Source organism: Genypterus blacodes, unplaced genomic scaffold (genome assembly GCF_046128005.1).
Source record: "Genypterus blacodes isolate CSIRO-AG114 ecotype Tasmania unplaced genomic scaffold, CSIRO-AGI_Gbla_v1 ptg000055l_1, whole genome shotgun sequence".
Lineage (NCBI taxonomy): Eukaryota > Metazoa > Chordata > Actinopteri > Ophidiiformes > Ophidiidae > Genypterus > Genypterus blacodes.
In genome coordinates, this window is record NW_027466867.1 from 3357368 (window position 1) to 3376616 (window position 19249).

Consider the following 19249-nt stretch of genomic DNA (forward strand, 5'->3'; position numbering starts at 1 on the left):
CGTGCAGCAGCAGATCTTTGACCTGAGTCATGATCGCGTATTTCCAGTTATCTAACACCAAAGTGAGGTTAGCGCACCCTCTGCTGGTCACTCTCTCTGCTGCAGGAGGAAGAACCAAAAAGGAAAACAAGTCAGCAGCAGTAATTAAAGTTCCTGTAAAGATGGATTTTTAATATATGCAAAGCAACAAATAAAAAGCTGTACCATTTACCTTCGTTTCTGAAATCCCAGTCTGGTTTCATGACTCCTTTTTGTTTCTGAGCAGCAGCCAGAACGACCAAACACAGCAGCAGAACTCCAACTCTCATCTTCCTCCTTGAATCTGGATTTCGAGACAGAAACCCTCCTGAGTACCAAAGTATTATTTTGAAAAACACACAATTTCTTATTTTTGCAATGATTTCATTTACTTTGCAAACTAAACTACTTTGCAAACGACATTAACCAATGATGAAAGCATTTATTAATCTACACTTCTCAAAGAAAAAGATAATTTATGGTTCTAATTTTTACATTTATACATACATACACAATATCTATCTCCCTTAACTGTTTGCTCCTGTAATTACTTTGAGTATAAACGTACTAAATCTGTGACTCTTACTTGTGCAACACTCAAATTGAATTGTGTTTGGTATTGATAACAATATTCTACGATAACAAGAAAATATTTAATGTAAAAACAATCATAGAGCTAAGATTCTACATATGAGCACCAACATACAGACATTTCCGTGTAAACATACCTGTGGGGGATCAAGTTGGGGATTCCAGTCCAGTCAAAGTCCAACATCCCATATGGAGAACGCTGGCACATATGAAGTGTATTATCTGGGATGAAGGCGGGTCTTCAGGCTCCACTCCCACTCAGACTGATCACCATATATCAGCACGGATCAAGGGGCCGAACTCAAACCTGCTGAAACGTTCCCCTTTGATGTGCAGCCAGTGTTTTCAATACAAAACTGAAATTATAGTCACACAATGGAAAATGTAGATCAAATTTAAAGAGGACCTTTCATCCAAAATTCCATGCTCTGATCAATGCAAATAACACATTCATCAATTACCAACTCCTTGCTACAGTGAGTGAAAATGTGGTCAGGCCTGTCCGTTAGGCCTTGGCTATATTCGTGCAAGTAACTCAATCCTGATCTACTGTACACATGAGAACAAGTACACAGTTGGAACATGGACACAAGGAATCAGCTGTAAACTGTCTAAATCCAAATGAAATGTTTGACTTTTCAATTTAACCGGATAAAAAAGGAGAGCATTCATCTGCAATAGGAACTCGTTTATTTGTTGCAAATCCAGGTCAACAGCAAACCACGTTCAGGGTCCCCAGTGAGCTCAGAGGAACGTGAGGATCAAACTCCCGAGAGCGAGCTTGCTCAGCAAACGGCCGCTGGTTTAATACAAAAGTTTGACTGTTGTCCTTCAGCGTGACATCAGAATAATCCAGAATCCACACGGGGCAAGAATGATATTAATGGGGGGGAAAAAACACACTTTTCTCAAATTAATCTACAACTAAAATGTCACCGTCAGTGGGATTACCATCAGGCTCTTACAAAGAAGCCAACAGCTCAAAAATTAGCAGATTTATAGCATGTGACGCTGAAAACTCCAGTTAACCCAGCAACCCCACACAAGTTTGCAAAAATGCTGGAACATCAGTTTGGTAGAGTACCCTGACCAAATTTCACCGCAGTTGGTTGAAGCTGTACATCAGTCCCTTTGCAATCCGATGCTCACACCACCGCTCAGGCTGTAACCGTACTTCCTATTGATTCTTCACCACCATACAACCCCGCTTCCAGATGTGTACGAGTGTAACGTTAACCATCTTTCACTCCGCACGGCGACCTCTGACTTCTAAGCAGCAAAGTCTTTTGAAGGCTGACAGATGGAAACCTGCAGGGGCCCATCACAGGGCCACTGGGATTGGTGTGTCTACCCTGGACTGGAAGCTGTTTGTAAAAGCACCTCAGGAAAGGCGTGACGAAGAACGAAGCCGAGAAAGACAAGAAATGAGCTACATATCACGGCTACTCAAGTTTAAAGAACCAAATCCAAAAAGCAACACTTCCATCAAAACCGGGATGATTGAAGTGATACTGCCCCCTGTAGGCTTAAAAGTGGTTGTGGACAGGTTGTAGTTTCTATTGGGAGATGAAGAGCAACCTCAGTTCAGTCAATAAGAGCATCAAACCATCTTCATTCAAGTATCTACCAAAAAGAGTTTCACACAATGTATTACAAACTATCCCTTCTTCTGACAACTTCCAAAAGCGCCACAAAGAAGCCCATATTGAGACGTTTCAGCTAAATCAAATACTGAACAAACTGATGATACACAATAAGCACACACATAAGCAGCATTTAATATTCCATTCCAATGAAACCATGCAGCTCCCAGGGTCGGAGAAAAGGGTGGACCAATGAGTCAAATTAATTTGGATTACTCTAAAACCATTCTTCCAACCATTCCAGGTCTCTACTCTTGCCCCTTCCCCCAATTCGATCACAAAACACTATTGCCCGGCTTATAGCTCTGCAGATCAATAACAAAACAGATATTTGTGAAACAGATGGGCAGCCGGGAAGCGAACGATTGCGGTAAAGAAGTGTCTGATGAATGTTGTAATACTTTGTGTTCTATACCAATAGTACCAACCTTTTGTTCCTTTTAAGCCTACAGGGGGTAGAGTTTGACGTTCCAAAGACCTATTCTTTGAGGAACTTCGGGTTAGGTTTGTGAGACTTCCATCAGGGGGGGGGGAAAGAAAATCTGAGTTTGGATTCAGGCAAGTAGCTTTTTTCCCCTCTCAGACATTGAGATCTAATATTTTTTCGAAGTAACGTATAACTACAATATCGACTTACCCTCGAGCTCTTAGCCTTTTGCAGGTCTGGGATCTGACCCATGATTGTACTTCAAGGGATAACGAGCTAGAAAAGAAAACACGACTGAGCAAAGTCCACACTGAAAATTCGCTACAATCCGATATATATATATATAAAAAAAAGCTGAATTAAATAAAGAGTATGATCCCTCAAATTGAAATATACACAGCAGATGTCCTGGACACACTGATGTGAGAGGACATCTGAACACTCGAGTCTTTGCTGTTGTCCTGAGTCACAACAGGAGATTACGTCGGTCGTGAGGGGATCATTTGGGGGTCAAAGGTTACGGGGGAAAGGGGCCTAAGCCAAAGTGCTTTTCCTAAATATACCCCGCCGCTCGCGAGAGCCACCGTGAGATCGATACAAAAAAAAACACAGTCAGGTTTTTATTTACTCATTCATTTTGGTGTAAACGAGTGCATCTCTTCACGAGTCTCTGTCTACCTTACAGCAGTCTGTGAGACAGAAAAGTGAGGCCAAAACAAAAAGAAGAGGGGGGCGTCCAGATCTTGCGGCTGGTCCTGACGCAGTGATGTCATTGGTGAGTTAGGAGTAGGGCTGGGCCGGACTGGATTGAGATTTAGGAAGGATGGGGAGCAAGGAGGTGGAGGTGGGGGTGGGGGGGTTTGGGTTTAACTGCGAGGCAAGCTGCACATTTCGCAGTGCTCTGTGCCAGGCTGGTTCATGAATGTGCAGTGGAGACAGGACCACATAGATGAGGAAGAGGCGGGGGCAGAGGGGCCGCCCATGGCCCCGTACTCCAGGGAACTGGACGGCTGCCCGCCAACTGTACCTGAGAGGAGAGGACGGCACTGTTAGAGCTCCATAAACATAAACACCATTTGTGAATACTGATGAAAGTGCAACTGAAGTCAACAATGCATCATTCTAATATGTGTAAAAACATTTGGTAGTTGCAGGTTTAAGCAGATGTGTTTGTGTCTTACTGCACAGCTGCTCAACAGTGGCCCACTGCTCGGACTTCTTCCATGTCTGTGCCAGGTCCTCATTGGAAGTCTTCACTGCGTCTAGTAGGAGTCCAATGCTGTCCTGCAAAAACAAGACGGACAAATCTATGATCTAAGACAAATCTATCTCATCTATGAAGACATTAACAAAGACATCAGATTCAGAAACCTAATAGTGTTCTTATCATAGCACAGATGTTTCTAATACTCATTAAAGACCGAGGGTCAGTTCAAAATGAAAACATCCCCACCGCAGTAATCATGTCCAGATGTGACGACAACCAATAACAGTGAGTCAGAGCCGTGCACATGTGGCTTCGAGGGAACTTGTTGACTTACTTTCAGGGGCATGACTTCATTGGTAACGAGGAAGAGGAGCAGATGGAAGTCTGACATGATGTCCAGGAAAACTGTGGAGGTACACTGGGACAAGTATGTGGCTAAACTGTGGAAATTCTGTGGAGACAAAAAGAAAGAAAGAAATGAGGACAAGCTGAAGATTTGTAGCTTTCTGACCCTTTGGTTGTTTGGACTTTAGTTACTTGTATTTCTCCCAGGATGTCACGATTCTCAATGGGGAAGCGTTGTGTGGAGGTGAAGGTATACTGGGGGTCCTTTGGAAAAGTGGTAGTTATCTACGGAAGAAAGGGAGACACAGAATATCTCATCAAACCTGATCAAATAATACTAAGGAAAACGTGAAACTAGTAATAATGTCTTCCTTACATCTATAATAAGGTACTCCACAGGAAGAGGCCGGGCTAGAAACGTCACATCATTCCCAAATTTGTCTGAGTCCTGTTGGGTGGCGAGAGAAAAAACAATGCTAAGAACAAAACTAGAAGGTGACAGCAAACCTCCGTCCTTTTGATGCAGGTGTGTGTGTGTGTGTGTGTGTGTGTGTGTGTCAGGGTGTATTACCTTGAAGAACACGTCTGGTACATACTGCTCAGGGCTGGACTCCTTTGCGTAGCCGAGCTCTGGGGCATCTTTACAAGGGAGCAGACACTCGTCCCGCACCAAAGCCATGCACTGATTGGATACCTGATACCCTTCAAAGTGCACCTGGTTATCTGGACCGCCTGCAGACAGACAGAGACCAGGAGTCACAAATGGAAGTCCAATGTGTAATGTAATGTGTGTGTAATGGACCCAATTAAACACTCAGCTCTCAGTTCAGGACTTTCTACAGCTGTCAACCACATGTTTTGGGGCTGATATTAACACTATAAAGATTAGAGAAAAGAACTAAAAAGCTGAATATGCTCCCCTTAAACAATTGCTCAACAGTCAGTCACAGAAATGTTAAAAAAAAAGCATCTTCAGCTCAAAATATGTAGCTAAATGGCAAGCAGACATGTTTACTGTGCAACAAAGGGTAAACTGCACAGCCAGACGTTTAATGTGTATCCATAATCATCGTCACAATCATTGGCACCTGTGTGTCATTAACATTTGCTTTTTGGGCAAGACTAGAAAGGAAGTCCCACACGTAAAAAGTGTATACACTCTTGGCTCGGGATCCACAGAGCAAACAAACAAAGAGCTGTGAGGAGCTGAAGTTCTGCTGGCTTGTGTTACGCCGCTCTGCTGCCTTTAAAATAGGTCCAATATAAAGTATAGCTGCCTGTCCAATATAAAGTATAGCTGCCTGAGGGGAGAGAATGACTGTGCCTGATGAAACTCACGTCTAGGTGGTGAATAAGAGGTGAAGTTTCTAAATTACACTGCAACAAAACAACATGTGGCTTGGGCTAAGAATAAGCCTGACAGCAAAGCACATTCATATTTAGCTTTAAGTTATAAGGTAACGTTCATGGGGGATTGGTATATAAAGATTTTTCACAAGCTAACAAACACTTGCCTGTTGCTACCACAGTCACAAATTTGGAGCCAAAATCGCCATCCCTGGAGAGTCTGCAGGGATTTGAATGTATGTTCTGGAAGAATCCGGCTGTGATGCACTCCTCTGCGCTCAGGTAGTATGAGTCCTGAAAGGAAGTAAGGGCAGTTACAGCTTGTGTCACCTGCTTTAGTCAGACGTACCGACCCGCCCTGAATAAGACGCATCCCTACCTGGTTTCTGCTGTAGCGGACAGTGCCTATCCTCGTATCCTCAGAGATCAAATCGGTGAAGATCCATCCCACCTACACAAGTGAGAATGGACAAATCACAAACAGCTGCCTCATTGCTTTCTACAGCTCTGGCAGAGCATCACACTCGGCCACCACTGCCAGAGGAGCAAAACGTGCTATGTACTGACAGAGACAGAAACATGATGTCAACCTTGCACAAGCCTAATTTGGCTGCAATCTCATCTACAGCTGCAGCTTTGGGGTCCTCCAGCAGCTCCAGGCAGTTCTGGGTGGCATTCTGAAAAACAGAAATAAACCAAAATATGAGAAAACAGTATGCGGGCAGTGACTGACTGTCGGCAGTGAGTTGGTGGGACGGACTTACTTGTGGGGGCTCGTAGATGGCAGCCACCTCCGCTCTGATGCCCAGAGGAATATCTTTGTGCTCGGTGTATTTGCCGTACAGGTAGCCCATCCTCTGGCTGCCCGTCTTCCTCCAGTAATCCAGGAAGCGGTCAGCGATGGTGTGATTCTCAAACATGATGTTGTCCACATGTCTGTATTTCTGAGACACAAAGAGGCATCGCCATTATGTCACACAAAGTTGTATCTGTCACACAGACACACAAAGTGTATGCACATACTTGTCTGTTAAGTGTGAGGGCGCTGGGCTGGCACTTGGTGCAGATCCCCTCTGGCCATGGGGGATGGCCCTCGCAACCCGACTTGATCTTACAGCTGATGTTCTCCAGGGCTGCAAACTTCCCTCTGTGATCCAAATCAGTGTGTGTGTTTGTTAATGTTGGACAAATATGGTAGCATTTATAGGAGGAAATGAATGAATAACGTTTCTCACTTATCAGCTCCACCAGTCAGCTTACGAAGGTAGGCATGGAATGACATATGCTTGACTGGCGGGTCGAGATGATTCAGGTAATCTTCATCAAAAGGCTAAAAAAAGGAGACAGTCAGAAAATCATCAAGTTCATCATATTCTAAGGTTGATTGCAATAAACACTTGCCTTTCCAGAGATGGTGCAAAAATTCAGGTGTAATCATACTCTTACCTCTAATGGTACGCAGTGCACACACTTTCCAAGGGAACCATGTCGACATCTGTGACAAGAAAAGCATTTTAGGATCTGTGAATCATCAGGGAGGGAAAACAAAATGCAGTCTGCCGAGTGCAGGTTTGTCTCCTTCTCACAGCTGAGGATCTTTGTTCCTGTAGATCTTGCCGTCCTGCTTCGCCAAGTACTGATCAATCTCATCTTCCTGGACCTGCTGCCCCGAGTGGGAGCGAGGCATCATGGAAGATGAGGAAGAGGGTATAGAAGATGAGGTGGATGGTAGTGATGAAGATGTGTGCGGCGTGGCCGTGTCCATGACCTCGCCGGCAGAGGCGGAGGTTCCAGAAGGGTACAGATACAGCATGTCGCCATGCCTGGAGACAGATGAGAGGCAGTGATTAATACACAAGTGTGGCAGTGTGTGTGTAGTGATTCCCTTGTGTGACAAAGTGATTGACATTGCTCTCCTCTACATACTTGATCTTCAGCAGGCTCAGGGTCTTGTTCTGGGACTGGATCTCTCCGGACTTGTTGCGGTTCAGGTAAATAGAGAATCCATTGGAATCAAATCCAAACTCCCTGCCCACCTGGAAGAGAAGGGAATGCTTTAATCAACTTTATTTCTAAAGCCCAATACCACATAGGATGTCTCAAAGGGCTTTACAGGCACCACAACATCAGGAAGGTCCAGGACCCGTACAGTAACACAGTACTGTGCAGAGTTAAGAGACACGATACTCATGAGCCTGCACGCCTGCATTTGTGTACAATTACTTTACAATTAGCTTTGAACTTTGGAGCAGCGGTGTGGAAGTAACAAAAGATCACCTTAGTGCTAAATAAACACCTTTGTAGTGTAGAAAATGTCTTCAAATTGACACAAATGCTCATCACAAAAAAACAAAGAGAGTCTTCAAATTTCTTGTTTTATCTGAGCAATTCAACAAAAACTCCTACTATATTAGAATATAAACATAGAGTCAAACGTGGAGGATCTATTTCAGAGGTAAGAGAACAAGTACATGTGTAAAATTATGCACTATGTCTTTAAGATGGCATCACTGTGTGATAAAACTCAGCATCTTCATTTTTGTCCTAGTTGCAGAAAAATAAACTGCAGGACTCAGACTTGTTTTGTCTCAGTCTCATGGATTTGGATTTCTTGCTGCACATTACAGGGGAATGAAACGACTCCCTCTATTGATCTCCAGGCAACATCACCCTGGCCTTTTGAATGTTTAATAAGGAGCTGCTGCCTTTGTCTGTGAGCAGTCTGGCGGAATACAGCTGTACATAAGGCTTCCAAAGTCCAGTTTTTCAAATGTTTGTAATAATTAACATATTTAGAGCTGGAACAGAAGCTTCATTTGTTTACAATATTGAGCTCCTGTCTAACACACCTGCATTACACATATTCTATTTATAGTCTTTCTGAAACAGCTGCATGAACGTTATCGGCCTTGGTTAAACACACAATGATTTTGAGGATACTGGGTAAATTAAATTCTATGTTTAGGTGTTTTTGGGATATAAAAAATACACTAGCAGCATTATCCTGTAAGATAAGCAGCTATGGCAGAACTTGATGTATATATGAACAATAAGAAGGAATACAGCACGCACAACTTCAGAGAGAGTGGATGTCATTCATTCCAATTGAGGTTGAATGAAACACAGTGATGCTCTGATCAGCAATTGTAAGAATATTAGATGTCTGTGAATTTCACAACAAAGACCCCGCGCTCTTAAATATTCCACACTGTACCTTTTTCAGGAAAGCAGCAGCAGTCTCCCTCTTGGTAGAAGCAATTTTCTTCATCCCATCTGGGGACTGGACCCTGATGATCTAAAACATGAAAGAAAATGGGGAAACAACAATGAGCCGATGAGACAGTCAGTTGGAAAACACAGTTATCTAAATCTCAGTTATCTAAATTCAGAGCATTAAACAAGAGATAATAGCCCCCCAAACAAATTCCAGAATGATTCCCATTCACCTTCCTGTCATTCTGTGCCAGTGTTGGGACAAAATGACAACAATGACAGTGCAGAAAGTCACATTAGCTGGTGTCCGTCCATCATAATTCCACGGAGCTTTTGTATATTTGTTGTTATAATGAAGACTTAGCTGACTGACTGACTGACTGACTGACTGACTTTGAATTGGTCAACGCTTACCAAAACAAGTAACAATATTACAATATATGACTTTATGTCGGCCCGCATGACTGTCAGTTGGTTGAAACCCACACATATTGGTTGTATTTGAACGCTTTTCATTCGGATGTCGTCACCTACTGGCCCAGCTAACCTAAACTTAGCTTGCATGCTAACTAAACAGGCCCCGGTCACTCTTTACTCATATTACTGATGGCTACTGATAGCTAGCTAGCGTTAGCCGAAAAAGCTAATTCTGCTGCCTCATCACTCCGGACTTCGTGCTAACGTGCTAGCTTCCATTGGCCGAGTCTTTGACAAAAAAGCTTCCGGTATACTTACGATATTATCTGCCATAATTGTCGGGGCGTCTTCCCACCAGATATCAGCGGAAAATTAGCTCAGTATTTAAAATGTCCCAGTAACGTTTGTGTCTGTTTGATAGCGAAACTCCATCCCACAACTCAAACACAGGGTGTTACAGACATTAGCGTCCGTCAGTCTCACACCGGTCCTACAACGAAATCAGCCCGGTAGAAACAAGCTGAATAAACCCGATGGAACGTCTTGCTCCGTCCTTGGACTTAGACGCGACATTTCTCACGACTAGATATTTTTTTTAATTGTTTAATTCCAAAAATTCCAAAATGTACAAATTCAAATATATTGACAAAACAGTGTCAGACTCTGAAGCACCTTAAATAAACAACAGTGATGTCATCCAATTCATCGTTTGCTCTTCCTCACCAATTTCTGTTAATCTATTTTGTATATATATAGTCATGTATTTGATATTAAATATGTAACTGTAATTTGATTCATACGTTATTTAACTAATTTTATGTATTGTACTCTTATCCTACAATAATTGGAGAGCATGTGTGCATGTGTACATTTGTAGGATTGTTCATTTGTAACTAGCAACATTTGTCTAATTGCCTCCAAACTTGCCAAAAACATTGTTCAGTTGCTTTTCATTTTACTTACATCAAAAAATGTACATTCAATTACCAAATTCCCCTCTCTGAATGATGTCACAGTTGTTAATGACATCATGTATGAAACGTTGATGATCAAAACCCATGACACTATACCTGATTAATGTCATAGTTGAGAATGACCTCATGAAAGGAACCTGCAATAACAATGTTTTCCTTTTTTATGCTTTATTTTTCCTCATTCTGTAGAGAAGACAAAGCTCCATCACAACACACCTGACACATCTGTCTCACATCCCTCTTCCATCCTCCACTTGTACAAAGATCCACTAACTCCTTCATCACCAACCTCATCACTTACCAACGTGTTTGTTGTACTGCGGCATTCTTAATTAGAAGTTGGAAGAAAATGAATGAAACATTTCACAAATAAATGTACATGCAATAACTGATACAATTTAATGCGAAGGAAGGTATTTCACTTAGAGTTGAAGAATAGAATATATCAGTGACGGTGATGTAGTATCCCTAAAAGGACGCTAGATGGCGTTGTTTCAGATATGCTGTCAGCTACGGTGCTACGATGAAGAGGATAGGTTACTTAATGAAAGTATGTTTTCTACTCTACAACACGACAACGAACTCAACAACACAAATACAAAGCATAACTCTCAGGACAAAGTTTAAGTTTGCATGCTAAAAAGTTATATTTACACATAGAGGAGATCTAATTTTAATAAAAGCAAACATGGCAATGGGATCTAGGAATACATGAAATAAAATGAAGTATGAAGTAACTACTTGGTATAAAATCCCCAAAAATGCCCCAAAATCCTTATTGGTATATTATAATTAGGTTATTGTTCTCATTAGTATTTCCTGAATTTAACCAATTTTATAAAAAAATATATATAAACAACCAAACAAGGGCATTCAATTATTTGAAAGGTCATAAGTGAAGAAGCATTTAAAGCAATTTTCGCCACGTCAGACGTCAGATATATTCAACTGATATCATTTGAAACAAAAATAAAAGATACAGGATGAGGCAGAGATGTAGATCTTGGTGAGATTGGGAGTGTGTACGGGGGGCAGAGAATATTTGAGATCAGGCAGTATCAATCTAAAAAAACACACCAAGCTTTTATCCAATCCCTACAAAATTCAGATTTGATCTTTTTTCACACTCGGCTCTGATGGAAAAGCCCTTGAGATGGTGAAAGAGGAGCCGAAGCACATGAAATGGGAACCCACCCACCTCACGGGTTTGTCTCTTATACTCGATTTGAGGCCGTCCTGCTTGCATAAGTTTCATGTTGTGTCCATAGAATAAACAGAATAAAGAAGAAGAGGAGGAAAAGCTTGAGAAAAAGAAAACAGATAGAGGAAAGGAAATGATGCTGGCTTAACAATGCTGCAGATCTAATAAAGATGTGAAAGAATGAAAGGAGGCGATCCTAAACAAGAGGGAAGAAGAATCCAGGTCCATTTTTTTTGCAGTTTCTTTTCTCTTTTTCCATTTTTTTTAAGGTTTGTTACAGTACATTATCGTGGGTTTGTTTGTCAGGAAAAGTTCCAATGTAAAGTAAGGGGAGCCTGAGGCAGATGGTTTTGAAGTGCATGGACGTGATGGGAAGTCCACAGTGGGCTCAGATGATGCCGTACTTGGCCAGCTCGTTCAGCTCCAGGTGGTTGAAGGCCTCCCAGGGGCAAATGACAGTGATGTCTGCGAAGAAAGATGGAATATGAGAGAGAGAAGAGAGCAGAGAGTATAAACCAGATACAAGATGCATTTTGAAAGAACCTTACCTGTGCCTAAGCCCTCCATTCCAGGGATATCATCTCCAAATCTGAATTGGGAATTATGATTGTTTAGCAGTTGCGGACGAAATACTCAAAACACAGCAAAAGCCACAATTAAATGTGAATTAAAAGACAGAAACTAGTTATTTCTGAATGAATACATACCCCGATACTCCTTTCTTGGGCGGCTTGCTCTTGAACTGGCGGGTCTGCCTCTGCTTGAACTTGGGGGGCCCCTTGCGTGGAGTGGCGGGGCCTCCGGTGACACGTGTGGCCGACTTAATCTCGGGTTTGGGCGCCTCCAGATTCATGTTTCAGTCTCTTTGGATGCGTGTGCAGGCTGACAGATACACAGACGCCTCGGAAGGACAGCTGTCTCGATGATATTCTTCAATTTTACAATGAGGAAGAAACAAAGCACGTTTTAATTGTAGAATTTGGCAGTTCTGAAGCTTTTCCTTGTCAATATATAAAGTTATCAAATACTGGGTGGCACCATTCCTCTCAGGTAAAAGCTAATATTACCTTATCCTGACCCTGATAATCATCTTAGCGGTGTGACGAGTGGCAGACAAGATTTACTCTCATTTTTTCCTGTAGCTGAACGTGTGAGGCGGGCCCGAAGGAGGACGACCTTCATTTCTATAATCCCTGTTTTAGATTAATTAGTGCTCTGTAATCCTGTTAGAACAAGGACGACACCGCAGATATGCTGAGCCTGCACTGTGGGAATCAATGATCCTCTCAGCAGCAGATTAGTCCTGGCCATTTGTCTGATTATAGTGCTTTCATAACAGTATCCAAAGAAAATACTGATTAATTGAATTCAATATTAAGATGATATCTGTTCTACTAAAACCTTTCAGTCGACAGTCATATCAACTGGTTGGCTTTCTTTTGTTCTTAAGCGAAAATTGCCAAGAAAAATCCTTTACCAGACAGATCACAACATTTCTACTCAGATTGAAGCTATGACTAATAGACTAATAGATTAAGTATGTAAGGTAATGTGTATTAAAACACACTGTCCCTTTAAAACAAATACATTTATCATAATAATTAGCATTTATTATTGTTATAAGAATCTGATTCCTTAATATCAGATTCTGTGACATTTCATTTCCAGTAGGAGGAGTAAAAACAACAACAACAAAAATACTAATAATAATAATGATTATGAAATTGTTGTTCAGTTATATTTATATTTAGAGTAACATCATTTTCCTTCTGGATGTTTTTACTCACCGGCTGTTGGGTGAAGGACAGCCAGACAAGCTCCGTCTAACAGACGAGTGGATTTCTATGCTAGGATTGCTGTGAGGGTCAGACGGGTTTAGGGGCTCTTTTATACGCTGACCTCTCAGGGGATTACGAAAGGTCCCACCTACTGTCTGCTTGCTCCGCTGTGGACAGCCAACATGTTTGGGTTTGGGTGATTGAGACAAACAGGGAGGGTGATGCAGAGGCTTGTTTTTGTTGTTTGCAATCTTCTTTTAATACGTCTCAATGTTGTTTTGCTCTTATTAAAGGAGGATTGTATTGTGACTCTCGCTTTCTGCAGCATTATTAAGACTCTTTTGAAGATAGTTAGTCTCCATTTGTTTGTTATTCAGTGAGTTTTACAGTTCAATCAATCTGAAATGAGGAGCAGATGGAGGCATTAATATCACGAACATCTACAGTGAGCAACCAAGAATCAGACTAATCCAAACAATTCCTAAGACGTTATTTAGATTTTAATTATTTCAATCTGTTTACGGTACATATTAACATGTTTCACGATCTAGCAATGAGTGTCAGGATCTGGAAATATGACAGAATCAGTCAGATCACTGCCCTGGCATGACAAGAATCCTCTCATCTCATGCATTGATGTGATAGCTATGTTCTGTAGATTCACAAATTCAATCTTAAGTGAAATATGACTTTAGACACCAGAGCATTGATGATGTCATCACGTGAGCTGCCTCATTCTACACTACAGTGTGACGCAAAGTAGCTGGGACACTAATCTTTGTTCAGTGTTTTCCGTGACGTCAGAGTCAGCGAGAACACTGTGTGTATGATCGTTCATAATCCTGATCAAACCATAACTCTGCTCTCAGTGTTTGTAATCAGGACTGCCACTGGCACGACAAGACTAATTCAGTGAGTCTGCAATCTGGGTCACTATCACCTAGGAAACAGGATCGTAAGTAGATTCACCAACTGAGATTCAGCTGATTAACACAGGCAAGAAAACAGAATTCTGTGGCCTTTAACAAGAAAAATCAGGTCATGTTTTTACAGTTTATTGGACCTTTAAATAACTTAAATCTTATATAAATAATCTCAATAAATTAATGAATCGAATAATAGAATAAATTCAATGATCAGTGAGCAAATACTTTTCACACAACAGTTCAAACTTCAACAAAACAGATGCAAATGTGCTTCATGGCTGAGAAGGCAGAGCCTCGCTTCCAGTGTTGATGTGTAACCACAAACTACCCATCATCTATCAAGATCCTACTGTATGTTAGGGCTTTTCAATGAGACACACATTCACAAACCAAGAAACCTAAATATCCATGCTTCAAAAATGGACTTGTATGAAACCTCAGACATGCTGGGCTCAGAACCTCTTCAATCAACACAGAGTAGACTTAGAGTAGACAACAGGAGTGTGTGTGGAGCGCTTACACTCATTTAAAGCTCCAGCGGTCATAGTCACGTCTTTTTCAAGAGTCTGATCTCCATCTTCAGGTAGGTTCTCAGGTTCTCGTCCAGGACGTTCTCCTCGATGGCAGCCAGTGCTCGGTCTCCTCCATCATGGTAGTAAGCCAGCAGCTGCTCTGCATGCTCTATCCACACACAGTTATGGCAGCCACTCATGCAGCAGTGTGTGGGGGCCGGTGGCGGGCCTTGCTCAAGGGTCCAGGCAGAAGTAGAAGTTTGCTTGTTTTCCATCTCAGTGCAAACAGTGGAGTCCGTTAACGCGGGAGGAGCAGGCGGGTCTGCTCTCATACACAGACTGTGGACTGTGTTGCTATGGAAACATCTCATAGGTAGTTCAGGGCGATGATGCAACTGGTGCCTTGTGTGGACTAAGGCAAGGAAACATAGCTGAAAAACAGCAGAATAATATATGTTAGAGAAAATATAGTTAGTCACAATAATAAACACTACATGATAAAACTTACATCTTTGTTTTTTGAGGCCAAAAACACAGATTTTTTTTAACAGTGTACATGAAAATAAAATAAAAAATACAATAAAACAGCAATTAATATGGATAATTAATATCTTGATAATAAGTATATAATTTTTATGTGCCTTCATAATGGAATTTAGTCCAAAGAGACCTTCAAAATAAAGTAGAGACATTACAACACACTTTACACAACATAAGGAAAACCCACTTCAGCTTTTTAAATACTAATACAAACTGTCGTAAATGAATCTGTCTGACCATTTAACTATGAATTAAAGAATATTATACATTCAATATTATTAATATTATTTGTTCGGTCAAATTCAGGCTTAAAGCCACAGTTAGCTTTGTAGCTAACCTCCCGCGAACTTTACCGACCTTTTGTAAGGAAAACGTAGATCTCACGAGACTGACACCCAAACAAGGCATCGTCCGATTAATACGGGAACTCTCTGATGTTTCTATTTAGTTAAAAATCTACATTAGTCCTACACACATAGGGTATGTGTCCCGTAGTTACATAGCGCCATCTTTTCCTGAACTTTGACCTCTGAATGTGACAATAAACTAAAGCGCCGATTGGTCGTATGAACGGTATTACAAAATAACAAAGATCACTACTTTAGTTCAACCAATCGTATGCTTCTTTATTTAAAATCTTTTTTGTAATTATTACTTTAATTTCACCGTTTACACGTTATCTGATTTTACAGTACAAGCAAATTATACATGTTACTGTTCAACATTCAATAAAGTTCAAAAAGAAGAAAAAAAAAACAACAGGGCAAAATCTTGTGAGGTGCAGTTTCAGTCTGTCACCAACAGGGAGCAGTATAATACGGACACAATTGATCTGAGGACGGAAATTCACAACACACAAATTACTTATTAATTAAAATAATGTCAGGACCCAGCTTTAGGGACAGGACAAATACAAGAGACCACACATTACTTTTAAGGTCTTTATTGACCAAAAATAGACAAAAGATATTATAAAACAGTGATATCACTAATGGGTCTTGCGTGTGAACCAGTGGTGTGAAATGCATTTATGTGCAATGTGCTTATATAGCGGAGATAATCAGTCAGCTCAGGAGAACAAATAAGTGACATAATGTTTTGTGAGGATTCAGTGAAGGGATGCTGTATCCGAGGCTCATGTTTGTGTTGTTGCCATGCAGCAGTTTATCAAGCACTGAAGGACCTAATGCTGATTACAGCTGAGATGTGCCCTGTCAGCGACACGTCATCTGCTCAGAGACACAGGATTTATTTGTGCATCTGCACAGATCAACACTGTGTGAGTCAAAGAGCAGGCCTATTTCATCTTTATTAAATCAGAATTTCTGATTTATTAGGGCTTCTCATTGTGTTTTTATTTATTTTACATTATTATTTTACAAAATTACATGTGACCAATGTACAATGATTATGTGCTTGCTGGCTGCTATCCATGATCATGGCTTTGAACTAAAGGCTACTACTCGACTTTCATCTCTACATAAGCATGTAAAAGACTTTGGCCACACACAGTACAATGACATCATATCAGATGTTGAGAATTTCTGGATCAAATCCTCCAGCATCATTAGCAGGTGTCAAGTTGGAACAATAGTCTGTTGGACTATACAGTACATAGATGAAAGAGCTCAGCGTTAGAGCTTTTTAGGCTCACAACTTATCAAACAAGCCTGGTGTGTCTAAGCTGAAGCCGTATCAGAGTTATTCACGCAGAAACCTTCTAACCCTCTTTAAACTTCTTTCACTGACCTAGATTCTGATGCACTAGTTGCATGTAAAGGGCACACAACCACAGAAAATCACATTTGTTTTAAGAAAAGTTTCCTTTATGTTCATTAGTCAAAGTAAAACCCTGTTGAATCATACTGCTGCACTTTCTTTAAAATTTGACGCATTCACTGACAAATTGTGTGCGTGTGTGTGCAGTATATTGACGGTGGTTAGTGTGTATGTGTGTCCGTCCCCGCAGACTTTAATGTTTGCAAGCCGTGTCCATAGAAACCTCACGTGGAAACACAGCAGCTGCCCGGCTGGCTGTGAGATACCAGCTGTGTGCTGGGGCGTGTTATCTCACCAGAGGCCTGCACAATGTGACTCTATCCCAGGGAGAGAGAGAGAGACCCCCCCCTAGCCAGAGTCACACATCATACAGAACCAGCGCCTTTGTTCCAAACCCATCAGTCTGAACCACACTCAGACTTTATTCTGAAAAGACGGATGGAGATGGAGTGCAAACAGTCTCATTCTCTGTTAACAAAAAGCTCTATAGGCTGTAATTCGTGCCAACACCCATGGTACAAACACTCAGATTCCCAGACTTGTAGTAGGTGGCTTTCTCTTTCCTATTTTATGATTCCATTTCATAGTGTTTAGTTGTGGTTATTGGTTGTGTTTGATTCTATTCAGGGGGCTTAACAAGCACATTTGTTATTGTTATTATTCATTCATCTATCCATGTATTCTCCATACTTACTTACTGTATCTTGTTATGATCACAGCGTCCTGCAACCTTTCCCAGCCAGTGCCTGGATGGGAGCCTGGACAGCTCAGCAGTCGATCACAGGGCTGACGCACAGTACACAAACAAACTCATTCATACCTATGGCAGTCTAGAGTTTCCAGCCACATGTCTTTGGAAGTAGGAGGAAACCTGAGCACCTGGAGGAACTCCACACAAACATAGATAGAACATGTGAACTCCACCAACAAGGCCCAATTAGATTTGAATCCAGAACCATCAAGCCATTTGTTATTGACTGAACTGAGACTGAACTGCATGGATTTAATAAAGTATCCCTCAGTATCTCCCATTTTCTTCCTGTGAGGTGATTTAACACAGGCCTGGAGTTAAGGTTATCTTGCCGTGTTTAATGTTGGCTCACGAAGCTGTTAAGTATGTCAGGTATGTGAGCAGGGGGCAGGATGAGGGGTCCATTTTCTCTCAAACTGCCAGCAGCCTTTCCTCACAAACACTTCCTCACCCTCCTGCCCTGCTACTGTGTTCGGTTTCTTTCTGCACCTTTTCCATTGGAAATCCTGGATCCTTCCTTTACCTCTGTGTCAGCCATTTCCTCTGGGCCACCACTTCGATAAGGGGGAAGACAGATGAAGTTAAGTGCATGGCAGATAAGCAAAGAAGAAGAAGCTAAAGGGAAACATACTCCAGATTTCACATGAGTCACTGTTTTCCAAGGTGAGGTCTGTGGGCTCTCGTGGGTCCTTGAGGGGTTTACTTGAGTCCAAACAGAGATATATCCATTTATACTGGCTATCAGTGATTACAGTAATCTTGCCAAATCCCTAATTCAACTATTAAACTGGACTCTCCCTTGCACACTAAGTGCATGGTGCTGTACTCCAAGGAAGCCTAATCTGATTTGGCCGGTTGCATCAGGCTCAAAATTCAAAAGGACAAGTTTATGCATCTGGTTACTACTGATGAAAACAACTTTCCCTCAACTAAACAACACTTATAAACACCTCTTAGCTTGGTCCAATGATAATCCTTGTGAAACACTACCAGCACCAAAGGCCTGGCTGCATTCCCAACAACTTGTTACACATTCTACTACTTGGCAGCTTTGCTTTGCACTGCTTGACTTTTTATAGCAAAGACTTTCCCAGAATCAAACAAAACAAAAAGATAAAAGAAGAATTCTGGATTCACACAATTCTTACATCAAACCTTAATATAGAGGGTCTGGGTTTATCTTAGCCCATGGAATCTAAACTATGAGAGGGATGTCTGAATATTTGATGTCTGAATGAAGAAAACATTATCTAGCTGCAGCTGTATCAACAGTTTGTGCAGACAGACCTTCCAAACAGGCAAAGCAGCAACTAAGTATTTCTTCACAAATACAAGTTAAACAGATGAACCAGAATCATTTGTACACCTGTGAGGACGAACTAAGGGTTTGTTTGCCTGCATGCAGAGACACTGCTTATAAATTAAGTAAAGGTGGTGTTTTGGTGGCGCTCAGGTGTCCTTCCTCAAGGTCTTCCAGCTGACGCACAACCCCAGCTTTGTCCCGAAAACACAAAGACCACACTGTTCATTAAGCCAGACTGCATGGCGGCCGTACCCCCAAAATGACAAGTTAGTGACAC

The 19249-nt window shown here is 41.5% G+C and overlaps 2 protein-coding genes across 2 annotated transcripts; both read right to left on the minus strand.

Moving 5' to 3' along the window:
* Positions 1-1282: 1282 nt before the first annotated feature.
* On the minus strand, positions 1283-9690 carry nploc4 (NPL4 homolog, ubiquitin recognition factor). The gene is made up of 17 exons (XM_076152045.1): positions 9527-9690; positions 8793-8873; positions 7505-7614; positions 7165-7401; positions 7025-7073; positions 6814-6908; positions 6602-6725; positions 6343-6522; positions 6169-6255; positions 5958-6029; positions 5746-5872; positions 4803-4963; positions 4608-4679; positions 4424-4516; positions 4221-4337; positions 3861-3963; positions 1283-3706 (listed from the first exon to the last, which is right to left on the minus strand). The coding sequence occupies exons 1-17, from the start codon at positions 9539-9541 to the stop codon at positions 3546-3548; spliced, it is 1884 nt and encodes a 627-aa protein (XP_076008160.1). The 5' UTR covers positions 9542-9690; the 3' UTR covers positions 1283-3545.
* Positions 9691-10359: 669 nt separating this feature from the next.
* On the minus strand, positions 10360-14638 carry pde6gb (phosphodiesterase 6G, cGMP-specific, rod, gamma, paralog b). The gene is made up of 4 exons (XM_076152215.1): positions 13171-14638; positions 12091-12313; positions 11932-11972; positions 10360-11848 (listed from the first exon to the last, which is right to left on the minus strand). Exons 2-4 carry the CDS (start codon positions 12234-12236, stop codon positions 11772-11774), a joined length of 264 nt encoding a protein of 87 aa, XP_076008330.1. The 5' UTR covers positions 12237-12313; positions 13171-14638; the 3' UTR covers positions 10360-11771.
* Between the last annotated feature and the right edge of the window lie 4611 nt (positions 14639-19249).